The following is a 15,170-nucleotide window of genomic DNA, read 5'->3' as shown; positions in this document are numbered from 1 at the left end:
TAAAACTTTATTGAGGGGGTTAGGGGGTATCCTAGACCTAAAGGGGGCTAACTGCCCTACCACACTAACTGTCACAAACTGACACCATGCAGTAATCAGAAAAAAAAAAAACTGCTTGGTGTCAGTGTGACAAGGGGGGGTGATTGGGGGGTGATCGGGGGGGATCGGGGGGTAAAGGGGGGGTGTATTGTGTACCTGGCATGTTCTACTGTGTGTGTAGCATTTGTGCACTCACATTACAGTCTTCTCTCCTCGGCGCCGGAACAGAAAATACCGAGCTGAGGAGAGATGACATCATTTCCTCTGCCTCTGTGTACTGCACAGAGGCAGGGGAAGATTTTCATTGGCTGGGAGCGATCGCGAGGGGGGGGCCACGAATGGATGGCCTCCCCCTCATCTCTGATCGCTGCCAGACCAAAGGCGACCGCCTTGGGCACCAGTGGGATGTCTGATCGGACCCCCCGCCCGCGGGAAGGCAATCACTTACCAGGTACGTGATTTTGCCTGCCCGTGCCATTCTGCCACGGTATATCTGCGTGAGGCGGTCGTCAAGTGGTTAAAATCACTGCTCCCGAAAAAACGGCCGTTTTTAAAACTTTTTTTGCATATTTTTATTTATCTTTTCTCCCCTACGTCGAATCTTTTCTCTCTATGTAGAATAATCTTGGACTAATAGAGTTAAGGTTAGGCACATTCGACCACAGGTTTGATGGACACAGATTGTTATTGTCATCATCATGTCGAATCTCCTATCTATATCGAACTGTTGTAGCAACGAAAACGAAAATAAAGCATTTGTTTATGTTGGATCTTTTGTTTTATCCTTATGAGGCTCCTCCGGCAGAACTCGAGGACATCTGGCAGTTGCGGGACGTGTCCCCGGTCGGCAGATGAGTGTGCCCGGCCGGGACGAGGGCTTAGATGGCTGCTGTGGCGGGCATTAGGTCGGAGTGGCGCGGAGCTCCTGGTCTAAGCGGCCATCTTGGACGCTGCCGCGCATGCGCTCTCACCAGACTTCTCAGGGGCAAAATAGGTCACCAGCTAATTAGCTGGGCTATTAAACCAATGCACAGCCTGACTGCCAGTGGCTAGGTTTCAGGTTTCCTCCAGCGCCTCTTCCACTGCCCGCTCCATACCCCGCTGGTAGCTAGGGCTTAACGGAGTACAGCGACATTTTAATAAAGTCTTGGACTGCCATGTGGGTGTCCTTAACGGATTCAGGGAGACCCCTAATGTGGAAGTTGTAACGTCTCGACCAGTTCTCGAGGTCATCTATTTTAGAGGTGGCAGTCTCTAGTTGGTCCTGGAGCTCCTGGATCCTAGCAGTGTTTTGGTTAATTCTCAAAATAGCTTGGTCAGATTTTTGCTCGATCACCTCAATCCTGGCACCAATCTGCTGCATATCGGCATGTATGGAGGCTGTGATCTGTGCTGCTGTTTGGGATAGGCCTTTTGAAAGCATCTGGGAGAATACGGCCATCATGGAGGGAAAGTCAGTGGGGGAGAGGGAGGAATCCCTGGCCTGTGTGTCCCATGGATCCGGGCTGTGTAGCAGATCCTGCTGTGGAGTGAGAGCTCCCCCTCCTAGTGTCCTCCCTATAAGAGAGTCAGTGGATGCAGGTGAGGGGGCCCCAGGGAGGGTACTCACTGTGGCAGCAGATGATTGGGAGGATGGAAGAGCATCTTGATCCTGGTCTGCAATGGAATCAGACAGACAGGGCAGGCCTTGTGAGGAGGCGGCTGCCATTTTTGGATGGCCAGTCCGCACTGTAGATTCGTTCAGTGCGGTGATGAGGCTCCTCCGGGCAGAACTCGAAGACATCTGGCAGTTGCGGGATGTGTCCCTGGTTGGCAGATGAGTGTGCCGGGCCGGGACGAGGGCTTAGATGGCTGCTGTGGTGGGTCTAAGCGGCCATCTTGGACGCCGCCGCGCATGCGCTCTCACCAGACTTCTCAGGGGCAAAATAGGTCATCAGCTAATTAGCTGGGCTATTAGACCAATGTGCAGCCTGACTGCCAGTGGCTAGGTTTCTGGCTTCCTCCAGGGCCTCTTCTACTGCCCGCTCCATACCCCCCTGGTAGCTAGGGCTTAACGGAGTACTGCGACATTCTAATCCCAAGTCACCACTTGGCCAATCCAGATCGTGGAAACGTGTGGGAGCAAATCTTCGGGTAGGAAGACCAACATAGGTACTACGGAGGAGGACAAAAAAAGAACATGGCCATGGGCAGGGAGCAAAGATTTATGGGAGTAGTGTCCTATAGGGGAGTAGAGGCGGGACTTAACCCACACGTTGCTGCCATGGAGTCTTTTCCAAAAAAAGTGCGCTTGTAAGACCGCTGTGCAAATACAGTGTGACAGAAAGTATTGCAACGACTGCCATTTTATTCTCTAGGGTGTTAGAAAAAAAATGTATAATGTTTGGGGGTTCTAAGTAATTTCCTAGCAAAGAAAACAGTTTTTAACTTGTAAACAACACATCTCAAAAAGAGGCTCGGTCCTTAAGTGGTTAATAAAGTGGCTGCTATGGCCTTTAAAACCCAAAAAGATAATTGGTGTCATCTGATTGTTGTATTGGGGGGGAGGGGGGAGTTAAAAGGATAAGGTTGGGGAAAGGAAAAGCAGCCATAATATCTGCACATACCTCAGTCAAGTATTTCCCAGAGCTAAACCTTTCATCCAGTTTCCTAATTGCTGCATTTGTAAATTCCAAAAGCCAATATAAATGTAAAAAAAGCACTTGTGAGTTTAACCAATCATTTTTTTTATATGTCTCCTTTAAGGGGGCGTGGCAGGGGGTGTGTCCTATGCCTACATACTTTTGCTAATAGGTATCCCTCATTCCCATCTCAGAAAGTTGGGAGGTACAGTATGTATAAATTATCTTACAAATGGTTACTGTGTTATTTTGCTTCTTATGTAGATTTTTTTAATTCTCTTCTATACCTTTGTCTCTGTGCTCTTATTTTTTGTACATGTACAGTGTAAGGCTGCATTCACACTTCAGTGTTTTGAACCGCGGGAAGATTTGCCGCGTTTCTGCGCAAGATTTGAAAGCGCTGATTGTGAATGACAAATCGCGGGACTCGCATTTGAGATGCCATTCATTTGAAAATTGCGATGCAGTCGTGGCAACACTCATCGCTGGAAGCATGTTGCCCAAAAGTAGCTCCTGAATTTTTTGGGTTGGTGACATGCTTCTCGCGACTGCATCGCTATTTTCAAATGAATGGCATCTCAAATGCGAGTCCCGGGATTTATCGCGGCAGATCCGCACCGCGATTTGAGATGTGGTTCAAATGAATGGCATCTCAAATGCCAGTCCTGTGATTTGTCAATTTACACATCGGTGTCTTCAAATTGCGGGCAGAATTGTGGCAAATCTGCCCACGATTCCAAACGCTGAAGTGTGAATGCAGCCTGAGAGGATACACTGCTGCCAGGAGGCCAGAATCTGTGATTTCTAAAAAAAGTGAAAGTGAAACAAGATTCAGACATTGTTTATTAATTCATACAGTTCAGACGTCTCTCACACTTCTCTTGGAGTGGATCCGGCACGGATGGGACAATGAGGATCGGGCTGAAAATTCTGCATATAATCTTCTTTCTTCTCCTCCTAGGATCAGGTGAGTGTTACTCTTCTGTATTTAATGTCATTGTACCCAAGGATACATTACAGAGCCGTACAACACAGGTTTTCTGGCAATGCTATTAGTAATGAACTGAACGTACCTGGGTTCAAGTTGGGGACCCAAATTGTAGAAATCAGTCATCTGCCATTTTCTAGGCCAATAGGTAAGAGAGTGTTAAGCAAATGATATTGGGGCCTTGTACCAAAGCAAGATTGACTTTGGGTGTGTTATGGGTTTTAATCACTTCAGCCCCGGAAGGATTTGCCCTCTTAACCACTTAAGGACCGAGCCTCTTTCTGAGATTTGTTGTTTACAAGTTAAAAACATTTTTTTTTGCTAGAAAATTACTTAAAAAAAAAAGTATAATGTTTGGAGGTTCTAACACCCTAGAGAATAAAATGGCGGTTGTTGCAATACTTTCTGTCACACCATAATTGGGCAGCGGTCTTACAAGCACACTTTTTTGGAAAAAATACACTTTTTTGAATAAAAAAATAAGACAACAGTAAAGTTAGCCCATTTTTTTTAATATTGTGAAAGATAATGTTACGCCGAGTAAATTGATTCCCAACATGTCACGTTTCAAAATTGCGCGCGCTTGTGGAATGGCGACAAACTTTTACCCTTAAAAATCTCCATAGACGACGTTTACAAATTTCTACAGGTTGCATTATTTGAGTTACAGAGGAGGTCTAGGGCTAGAATTATTTCTCTCGCTCTACCGATCGCGGTGATATCTCACATGTATGGTTTAAACACCATTTTCATATGCGGGCGCTACTCACGTATGCGTTCGCTTCTGCACGGGAGCTCGGCAGGACGGGGCGCGTTTAAACTTTTTTTTTTTCTTATTTATTTTACCTTTTGTTTTGTTTTTTACACTGTTTTAAAAAAAAATAAAAATGTGTCACTTTTATTCCTATTACAAGGAATGTAAACATCCCTTGTAATAGAAAAAAAAAGCATGACAGGACCTCTTAAATATGAGATCTGGGGTCAAAAATACCTCACATCTCATATTCACACTAAAATGCAATAATAAAAAAAAAATTGTTAGTGCGAGAGCAATAATTCTAGCCCTAGATCTTCTCTGTAACTCATGCAACCTGTAGAATTTTTTGAACTTTGCATATGGAGATTTTTAAGAGTAAAAGTTTGTCGCCATTCCACGAGCGGGCGCAACTTTATAGCGTGACATGTTGGGTATCAATTTACTCGGCGTAACATCATCTTTCACAATATAAAAAAGAAAATTGGGCTAACTTTACTGTTGTCTTATTTTTTAATTCAAAAAAGTGATTTTTTTTTCCACAAAAAGTGCGCGTGTAAGATCGCTGCGCAAATACGGTGTGACAGAAAGTATTGTAACAACCGCCATATTATTCTCTAGGGTGTTAGAAAAAAAATATATAATGTTTGGGAGTTCTAAGTAATTTTCTAGCAAAAAAAAAAAAAAGATTTGAACTTCTAAATAACAAGTTTGAAAAATAGGCACGGTCCTTAAAGTGGTCAATGCATAGAATGCATGAAGGTGAAAAACCTGTCTTTAGAACCACTTTATTACATGTATACAGGAGGATACGTTACACAAATATTTATTTTTGGCTACGGACAGGAATGGTCACATTCTTGTGTCTGTCTTGTCTCTGTCTGTCATCACACTGAGGGGTAATTCAACAAAGAGCAGTTCACATGTATTAGAAGGAACTGAAGGGGAAAAGAATGATTGGGTATTGGGCTTTTGCTTTACATTTTCAAAAAAAGATTGAATATTATTAAACTTGAATAAATAAATTATATATATATAAAGTTGTGCTCAAACCTTTGCCTCCTCTTGGAGAATTGGTAATATACAGGCTGTACCATTTTTAAGGAAGAAATGAGTCGGCAAAACCCAATTATTTTATTTCTTATGGGATTCATATTTTGTGACTGGACGTGATAACAGAATGGCCCAATCATAAAACAAAGCATGGCAACAAGTAAACCAATTAATTGCCCCCCCCCCATTCAAAAGTCTGCACCCCCTTAGTTCCTAATGGTGTGTATTTCCCACTTTATCATCAACGACAGTGCACAGTCTTTTGTAATAGTTGCCTATGAGGTTCTGAATTCTTGCAGGCGGTATAGTTGCCCATTTACCTTGGCAAAATGCCTCCAGATCATGCAAAGTCTTTGGTCGTCCTGCATGAACCGCACCTTTGAGATCTCCCAAGAGCGCATATTTTTGTTTTGTCACTAAATATGACATTGTGCTAGAAGCTGAGGCGTGTCAAGGTGTTGTCAGTATATTGTAACCAGGCTTTTTTGTGGAATTGACGCAGTAAAGGCTTCTTTCTGGCAACTCGACAATGCAGCTCATTTATGTTCAAGTATTATCGTATTGTGTATCATCGTATTGTGTATCATCGTATTGTGTATCATCGTATTGTGCTCCTTGAAATAACCACACTGTCTTTTTGCAGAGCAGCCTGTATTTCTCCTGAAGTTACCTGTGGGGGTTTTCTTTGTATCCCGAACAATTCTTTTGGCAGTTATGGCTGCAATCTTTCTAGATTTACCTGACCTTGGCTTGGTTTCAAGAGATCCCCGAATTTTCCACTTCTTTGTAAGTGATTGAACAGTACTTCCTGGAATATTCAAGGCTTTGGATATCTTTTTATATCCTTTTCCATCTTTATAAAGGTCCTTGTTACGCAGGTCTGTTGACAGTGCTTTTCTGCTCCTCATGGCTCAGTATCTAGCCTGCTCAGTGCATCCATGTGAGGGCTAACAAACTCACTGACTATGTACACATAGTAGGGATGGGTTGAACACCCCCCTGTTCGATTTGCAGCAGAACTCCCGCACAGGGGAAATGTTCTAACCCAAACAGGGAACCCTATTGGAGCCTATGGGAGCCAAAAAGGAAAAATCAAGTGCCCATTTTGAAGGCGTATATGCAAGCATTTGGCCATAAAAGGGGTATGGGGGTCCAGGTAAAGGTTATCAATAACATTTTTTTTTAAACAATCATTTTTTAAGAAGCAGTGATTTTAAAATTGCTTAAAAGTGGTTGTACAACCACTTTTACCTACTGTAGGTGCTGGGAATATCTCCTAAACCTGCACGGTTTAGGAGATATTTACGAAAAAGCCAAGCGCCGATGACTACGGCGCATGCACACTTTTAAAAGGGCACATCGTGCCATTTCTAATAGGGGTAATGCCCTGACTGGTGGCTCCCGCGTGTCATGCGACTCCAGCCAGTCACAGAGCCGGAGTTCGCGGCCCCGGAAGGAAGAGGGGTGAAGATGGACCCTCGCTGCTAGTGGGGACAACGGTGACACCACAGGCTTCGGTTTCAGGTAAGTGACACATAATGGAAAAAGAAGAAAAATAATTGCGCTACAAAAAATCTAAATGTGATGAAAAAGCAGCGATATCTAAAATGTGACACAAACACAAAACGTAAGCAAGAGAAAAAATGGGATGATTCGCGCTATGTGAAAGAGTGAATGTGTGGCTAAATAGTCACATCAAAACCACTAAATGCAACCTGTGTAAGGGAATATATAAACCATATATGCAATAATATGTTACAATCAGTGCAAAAAAATATAAATAAATAAATAAATAAATAAAAATGAAGTCCAAACAGAATGAATCTGTTAGAAAATCGTTGTGAATGATTAAAAGTGATCCATAAAAAGAACCCAAAAATAGTGAAATAGCAATCACGGTTTTTCAACCGCATGGAGCCTCAGATGTATGGAACCAATCAGTGCAAACAAATCACAATCAGTGCAAACAAATGTAAAAATGAAGTCCAAACAAAATGAATCTATTAGAAAATCATTGTGAATAATTAAAAATAGTCCATAAGGAGAACCCAAAAATAGTGAGATAGCAATCACGGGTTTTTCAACCGCATGTGGCCTCAGCTGTATAGAACCACCACCGACAGTAAGAGCCTGGCCGCTTACCAGAACTCCATGACCCCCCGTTACAGAGGGTCTAGAAGGGCTTTTGTGATCCTAGTGGTCCGAACTTTCCAGGAGCAAGGATGGAAATGGAAACTGGAAGGGACATCAGGTGTTGGAATGGAGATGGGTGGGTCCACAAGAAGGGGGCTCAGCCCTCAGCAAAGCAATGTCAACATAGAAGAAAAGAAGAGGAGGGCTCCCATAGTGTAAAATCCGATAGCAATTTATTTAAAAAAAAAGTATAAACACTCACATGTAAAATACGACAATCAGCATCATCAGATGGAAGAACAAACTGTGGCACCGGCCGGATGACCACAGATAGCTCATCCTGTTAGATGTACAGCGACAGTGGGAGGTAGCGCGATGATACCGCTCAGCCCTACGCTGCGTTTCGCAAAAAAATGCGTCTTCCAGGGGCACGAGCTGCTCATCGCATCACCTCCCTTAAATAACAACAAATGACAAAAAATGAGCCTCACCTTGGAATCCCCCACGCCGGACTTCCGCATTAGCCTCGAGCGCACGTATTGCTAGTGCGCACGCGCGAACCGGGTCTACACTCCCCTATGAGCCCATAACGCACCTAGCCTCAGCGCTGGAATCTCCCACGCCGGACTTCCGCATTAGCCTCGAGCGCACTTCTTGCTAGTGCGCATGCGCGAACAGAATCTACATTTCCCTATGAGCCTGTGACGTTCCTGGTCCCAGTGCTACCGCGCCTGTGCGACCTCGGACTGGATAGACGTCAGTCAATCTCACTTCAAGAGAGGGGATCCACCCACTCGGGGGGGGGTTTGTCAAGTTCTCATGCGCATGCGCACCCCCTAGTGTCGATTTGCATATGTTATAGACAAATGGGCAGCCTTACATGTAGCGCGGGTAAAAATTAGGTGAGAGGAGGAAAAAAACATAAAAAGTATGAAGGATATGATAAATAGAGATGCCAACTGATATGATCAGTATAGGGCATCTTAAGCCAAAACATCAGGTTACTGTGCGGTCAAATCACTCCCAGATAGATCATTCCCAGCAATTACTGATATTGGCATTTGATTTAACTAAAAATGTGAATATGCAAAAAATTAAGTGTATCGAGGTTGTATGAACACACTTGTTTGATATTAATAGCAAATGTTTAACAGGTTCAGGCGTGAATGATGACACGCACAAGCAAAAACCAAGAAATGTGTCACAAGGGGACATGTACAAAGTACAGGAAACGACCCCTAGTGGTCAAAATAAAAATGTACGCCCTCAAAGCCAGTCTCCTATTAATGGACAGTCAGATGGCTGTGTGGGTGAACACAAAAAATGAATAGTGTAAGTATAAAAAATGCATAACAATAAGAGTGAATCATAATAAAACAAACTGTAAGAAAGCGCCTGTGCCACATACATATTGTCAAAAGCAACCATATCAAAAATTGGTCACCCGTGGCAACCCAGAGCACTAATAAGTAGTATAGGTTTGCATTGGGGGATGCATATCTCAAAAGATCGCATAACAACAAATTGGATATGTCAAATAAACGGACACCCCAGCTATAAATTTAATTATTAAAAATAAAAATTAAATATATGGGGCCTGAATGGTGACACATACAGGCCCAATCTAAAACAACTCCTAGTGGCTATCGAAAAATCTCATGTGTCTTTAAAATGAGATACCTATATTGATGTATAGTAGGAAAAAATTTTTTAAAATATAAACTCAATAGATGCTACAATGATAAACTACACGCTAATCGCAGGGCATATCCGGTGGTCCGGACGTGGGGATCCAGATCAAAAGTAACCCCCAAAAAAATTTTATATGCAAAGAGAGGGAGAAAGACATATTTCAATACATCTCCTAATTCAGGCATTATTAATGAAAGCATTAATGTCAGTATCTACATTCATTCCATATGGTACATAACTTTTAACCTTATATATCCAGGACATCTCTGACTTAGAAATCTCCCTAATAAGTGAGCTGCCCCGCCAATGGGGTTTATATTTGTCTATGCCCACAAATAGAGTCTTGGAGGGGTCCCTAGCATGGAATTGGTCGTAGTGCCTGGAAACGGGGTGTTTATCATACCCTCTTCTAATGTTCCCTATGTGCTCGTTTAAACGAACCCTTAGGGCCCTTTTGGTCCTCCCTATATATTGGAGACCACACGGGCATTGTAATAGATAAACCACCCCTTCAGAACTACAGGTGATGAATGGTTCGATGTCGTGTGAAACTCCAGTGCTGGTGGATAAAAAGGACGTAATACGTCTTGATCTATTAGTATTTAGGGAACACACTTGACATCTCCCACACCTATAGAACCCCATTAGGTTTTGTAGGAAAGATCTATTTTCCCGTGGGGGGTCCTGAACAGTGGGTGCTATCTTATTTCCCAAGGAGGCTGCTCCCTTAAAGATTACCCTAGGTCTTGGTGGTAAAATGGCTTTAAGAGTCAAATCGCTACCAAGGACGTGCCAATGTTTTTGTATTAATTGCTTAATGGCACGATGTTGGACCGAATAAGTGGTGATAAATGGTACAGGTCTCTAAAACCTCGTTCCTAGGTCTGGGAACCTCAGCTAGCAGAGTTGTTCTATCCCTATCCCTTGCTAAATTCACGGCCTGTGAGAGGGAAGAACGTTCATATCCCTTCTCCAGGAATCTTTCAATCAGAATAGATGCCTGGTGGTCAAAGGTGGCTATGTCTGAACAATTGCGTCTGAGGCGCAAAAATTGTCCATATGGGATGGCTTTCAGCCACGGTTCGTGGTGGCAACTGTCTACAGAGATATAAGAGTTCCTGTCAGTTGCCTTGAAGTATGTAGACGTCACGAACTGTCCTTCCAAGATCTGAATCTTCAGGTCGAGGAAGTGGATGGTTTCCTGGCTGGCTTCAAAATTTAGTCTGATACCTCGGTCATTGATGTTAAGGGTGTTCATAAAGTTGTGAAGCTCAGTCTCCCCTCCATCCCAAAGGAGGAGGACGTCATCAATATATCTAGCCCACAGGAGCACCTCGGGTCTCCTGGGGGCGTCGATGACGTCCTCCTCCCATTTGGCCATGAAAATGTTGGCCAAACTCGGGGCATATTTAGCTCCCATGGCCACGCCGCGGTCCTGTCGATAAAACTGCTGTTCGAACCAGAAGTAACTATGGCTCGCAGCATATTGCAAAAGTTCCATAATGAATAGAATTTGTGCAGGAGGTAAATTAGAGTCTCGATTGAGAAACAATTCCACCGCCTGTAAGCCTAAGTGGTGGGGAATGATGGTATAGAGGAATGAGACATCCGCAGTCACCATCCAGAGACCCTCCCTAGGAGTGATGTTAGAGTGATGCATAGTAGCCCATTATGCGTTTTCTTTGCAGGGAAATAAAGAGGAAGTAAAACCCACCAGGGTTCACTTCCTCTTTAAAGTTAAAAAAATTCCTTTATATATAGTGCCTGGGGGGGGTCCCTTAATGTGCCTGTAAAGTGGTGCATTTGTAGCATATACAGAACATGCTACAGTAAGACATTTTCTAAAGAAAAAAAAAAGTCAAATCCTGTTTAAAATGACTTGTGGTTGCAATTGAAGAATGGGTGCTTTGTGGCCAGGGGGCTTGATGGGGACAAGGGCCTCTTCCCGACAACCATGAGCTGTGGTTGTTGGGGTCTGTGAGCGGAGACATAGCCGGGTGGCCCCACCCCTTGCCTATATAAGAACTGTCAAAGCGCAGAGCGGGCAGATGGCGGGAGGCCTCCAAGGAGGCAAAAGATTTTTTTTTTCTATTTTTCGGGTCTGGTGGGCGTCAAGATTGATGATGGATTTGCTTTGAGGGACTTTACAAAAAATAGTTTTTTTGTGGTTATTACTTTTTGACACTTTTTTGGTGAATGTGTAGGGATATGATTTACCTGATAGCCATTCACATAGGGGGGTGGGATCTGGGGGCCCCCTTGTTAAAGGCGGCTTCCAGATTCCAATAAGCCCCCCGTCCTTAGACTCAGGCAATCATCGTCAAGGGTTAGTAGGGAAAAGGCCCTTGTCCCCATCAACATGCCCCCCCTACCCCAAAGCACTCACCCCGCCATGTTGAGGGCATGTGGCCTAGTATTGTTCAGGAGGGGTTTTTACGCTCGCTCACCCCCCCTTCCTCACCTGCCAGACTGAATGCCCAGATTAGGGTCTGGTGTGGATTTTGAGGGGGACCCCGCACCGTTTTTTTTCTAAATTTTGGCATTGGATTCCCCTTAAAATCCATACCAGACCCGAATAGCCTGCTATGGATGGGAGGGGAAACGACCCCTGGTATGGACGGCAGGAATCCCACTCTTTTTTCTTTCTTTCTTTTTTACAGGCACTTTTTTTTCAGCTGTCATTGGGGAAACCCATTGACAGCTGATCACTCATCGGTTGTTCAGGACATGGTGGCTGGCTTCCTGGTATTTGGACAAAATGTTGAACCTAGCAGAAAATTGAACCCATGTCACAGCTGTTGTGCAAATCTGAAAACACTGTGCATGCGCAACGCATCATCAATTGCTTCAGCGCTGACGTCGGTGCACTCAGGAATTTGCATGTCAAATTCCTCGACTGACGATACAGCGCATGCGCATGTAAATTCACTAGCTACTGCAAAATTGACATTGTTTTTATCATTTAACATTGGCGTCTATGGGAAATCTTGGTCAGCTTGACATGGCATTGCTCCCGAACCATAAGTGACAGGGACACCAAACTTGGGGAGCATGTTAAGGGGACCCAGGACTACGACATGGTAGATTACCTAGGCAAGCTGGCTGACACAAAAACAGGATATGTTGTAGTCCTCTGTACCCTTAACGTGCTCCCCAGGAAGTGATGTGGGTTCGACTTTCTGCCAGGTTCAACATTTTGTCCAAACACCGGCCCTGTTCCTTAAAAATGTAAAAAAGTTGATGGTGGTGGAGCAAAGGGATGCCCCAGAAAAGAAATTGCTTTTCTGGGGCATCCCTTTGCTCCACCACCATCAACTTTTTTTACATTGATCTCTGTGAGCTTTGGAGGTATCCCATCTAACTGACGAATCGGCAATTATTAATATACATGTTGACATCGTCAACTTGTGGAAAGTGTATTCTACGTTTGTTTTTATTTATCCGTTCCTTAACAACCAGCCAACACTGTGCCCAGATTGGGCAAAACTTTGCCCAATCAGGGTGCAGATGCACCGTGCGGCGCTCAGTGCATTGCAGGGTGTCCGTCGAGGGGAAAACCCGGTGAACACCCTGAAAATTTGCGTGTTTGGTGAATGGCGATGAGGGAAATTAACCCTTTATTGCCATTGTAACCTGTGTGTGTCACCTTGTGTGTCTGTAACAAGGCCAAACATACCAGGGGGGAAACATTTCATCAGGGCAATTTCATGTCACAAGAAGAGCAGCCAGATTCTGCTCAGCAGAGGATTCTGGCTTGTTTTACACTGCTCTTCTTATTCTCTCTACCCTTATCATGTGACATGACTGGAGAGGGGGAGAAAAAGCTGACTGTGTACAAAAGGAAAAGGGGGAGAAAACTAAGCTTTAGACCTCCCCCCAACTCCCCTCTCCTCCTAGGCCCCCCTTCCCCCCACACACATCTCTCCTCAAATCACCCCCACCTCCCCTCTCCTCCTCAAACCACCCTCTACCTCCCCTCTCCTCCTCAAGCCACCCCTAGCTCCCCTCTCCTCCTCAAACCACCCCTCACCTCCCCTCTCCTCCTCAAACCACCCCCTACCTTCCCTCTCCTCCTCAAACCACCCCCGCCTCCCCTCCCCAAACCACCCGACACCTCCTTTCCCCTCCTCAAACCACCCCCCACCTCCTCTCTCCTCCTCAAACCACCCCTACCTCCCCTCTTCTCCTAAAACCACCCCCACCTCCTCTCTGCTCCTCAAACCACCTAACACCTCCTTTCCCCTCCTCAAACCACCCCCTACCTCCCCTCTCCTCCTCAGACCCACTCCACCTCCCTTCTCCTCCTCAGACCCCCCACCACCTCCCTTCTCCTCCTTAGACCCCACCACCTCCCCATCTCCTCCTCAAACCACCCCCAACTCCACTCTCCTCCTCAAACCACCCGACACCTCCCCTCTCCTCCTCAAACCACCCCCCAACTCCCTTTCCTCCTTAAACCACCCCCTACCTCCCCTCTCCTCCTCAAACCACCCCACCTCCCCTCTCCTCCTCAAACCACCCCCTACCTCCCCTCTCCCCCTCAAAACCACCCCCTACCTCCCCTCTCCTCCTCAAACCACCCCTACCTCCCCTCTCCTCCTCAAACCACCCCCTACCTCCCCTCTCCTCCTCAAACCACCCGACACCTCCTTTCCCCACCTCAAACCACCCCCCACCTCCCCTCCCCTCCTCAAACCACCCCTTTCCTCCTAAAACCACCCTCACCTCCCCTCTCCTCCTCAAACTACACCCCACCTCCCCTCTCCCCCTCAAACCACCCCCTACCTCCTCTCTCCACCTCAAACCACCCCCACCTCCCCTCTCCTAGTCAAACCACCCCTCCACCTCCCCTCTCCTCCTCAAACCACCCACCCACTTCCTCTCCTCCTCAAACCACCCCCAGCTCCCCTCTCCTCCTCAAACCACCCCCCAGCTCCCCTCTCCTCCTCAAACCACCTGACACCTCCTTTCCCCTCCTGAAACCACCCCCTACCTCCCCTCTCCTCCTCAAACCACCCGACACCTCCCCTCTCCTCCTCAAACCACCCCCACCTCCCCTCTCCTCCTCAGACCCCCCCACACCCCCTCTCCTCATCTCTCCTCCTCAGACCTCCCCACACCCCCTCTCCTTATCCTCAGACCCCCCACACCCCCTCTCCTTATCACTTCCCCTTAGACCCACCCCACACCCCCTCTCCTCATCTCTCCTCCTCAGATCCCCCCACACCCCCTCTCCTCATCTCTCCTCCTCAGATCCCTCCACACCCCCTCTCCTCATCTCTCCTCCTCAGATCCCCCCACACGCCCTCTCCTCATCTCTCCTTCTCAGACCTCCCCACACCCCCCTCCTCATCTCTCCATCTCAGACCCCCCACACACCCCTCCTCATCTCTCCATCTCAGACCCCCCACACCCCCTCTCCTCATCTCTCCTCCTCAGACCCTGCCACAACCTCACTCCTCATCTCTCCTCCTCAGACCTTCCCACACCCTCTCTCCTCATCTCTCCTCTTCAGACCCCCCCACACCCCCTCTCCTCATCTCTCCTCCTCAGACCTCTCCACACTCCCTCTCCTCATCTCTCCTCCTCAAACCCCCCACACCCTCTCTTCTCATCTCTCCTCCTCAGATATCCCCACATCCGCTCTCCTCATCTCTCCTCCTCAGACCCCCCACACTCCCTCTCCTCATCTCTCCTCCTCAGACCCCCCCACACCCCCTTTTCCTCATCTCTCCTCCTCAGACCTCCCCATACCCCCTCTCCTCATCTCTCCTCCTCAAACCCTCCCACACCCCCTCTCCTCATCTTTCCTCCTCAGACCCTCCCACACCCTCTCTCCTCAGATCACCCCACACCCCCTCTCCTCATCTCTCCTCCTCAGACCCCCCTC

At 46.4% G+C, this 15,170-nt stretch overlaps 1 protein-coding gene across 1 annotated transcript in view; it reads left to right on the top strand.

Annotated features, from left to right (window-relative positions):
- The first annotated feature begins 3,513 nt into the window (after window positions 1-3,513).
- Window positions 3,514-15,170, top strand: part of LOC141111849 (uncharacterized) — a 270,686-nt gene continuing 259,029 nt past the window's right edge. Inside the window, exon 1 of the mRNA XM_073604011.1 lies at window positions 3,514-3,627. Within this exon, the coding sequence (XP_073460112.1) occupies window positions 3,570-3,627 (58 nt within the window). The 5' untranslated portion in view covers window positions 3,514-3,569. The remainder of the gene's footprint in view (window positions 3,628-15,170) is intronic.

This window comes from Aquarana catesbeiana, linkage group LG11 (genome assembly GCF_042186555.1).
Source record: "Aquarana catesbeiana isolate 2022-GZ linkage group LG11, ASM4218655v1, whole genome shotgun sequence".
Lineage (NCBI taxonomy): Eukaryota > Metazoa > Chordata > Amphibia > Anura > Ranidae > Aquarana > Aquarana catesbeiana.
The sequence above is the reverse complement of the archived record's forward strand: the minus strand, read 5'-3'. Positions and strand labels throughout refer to the sequence as shown.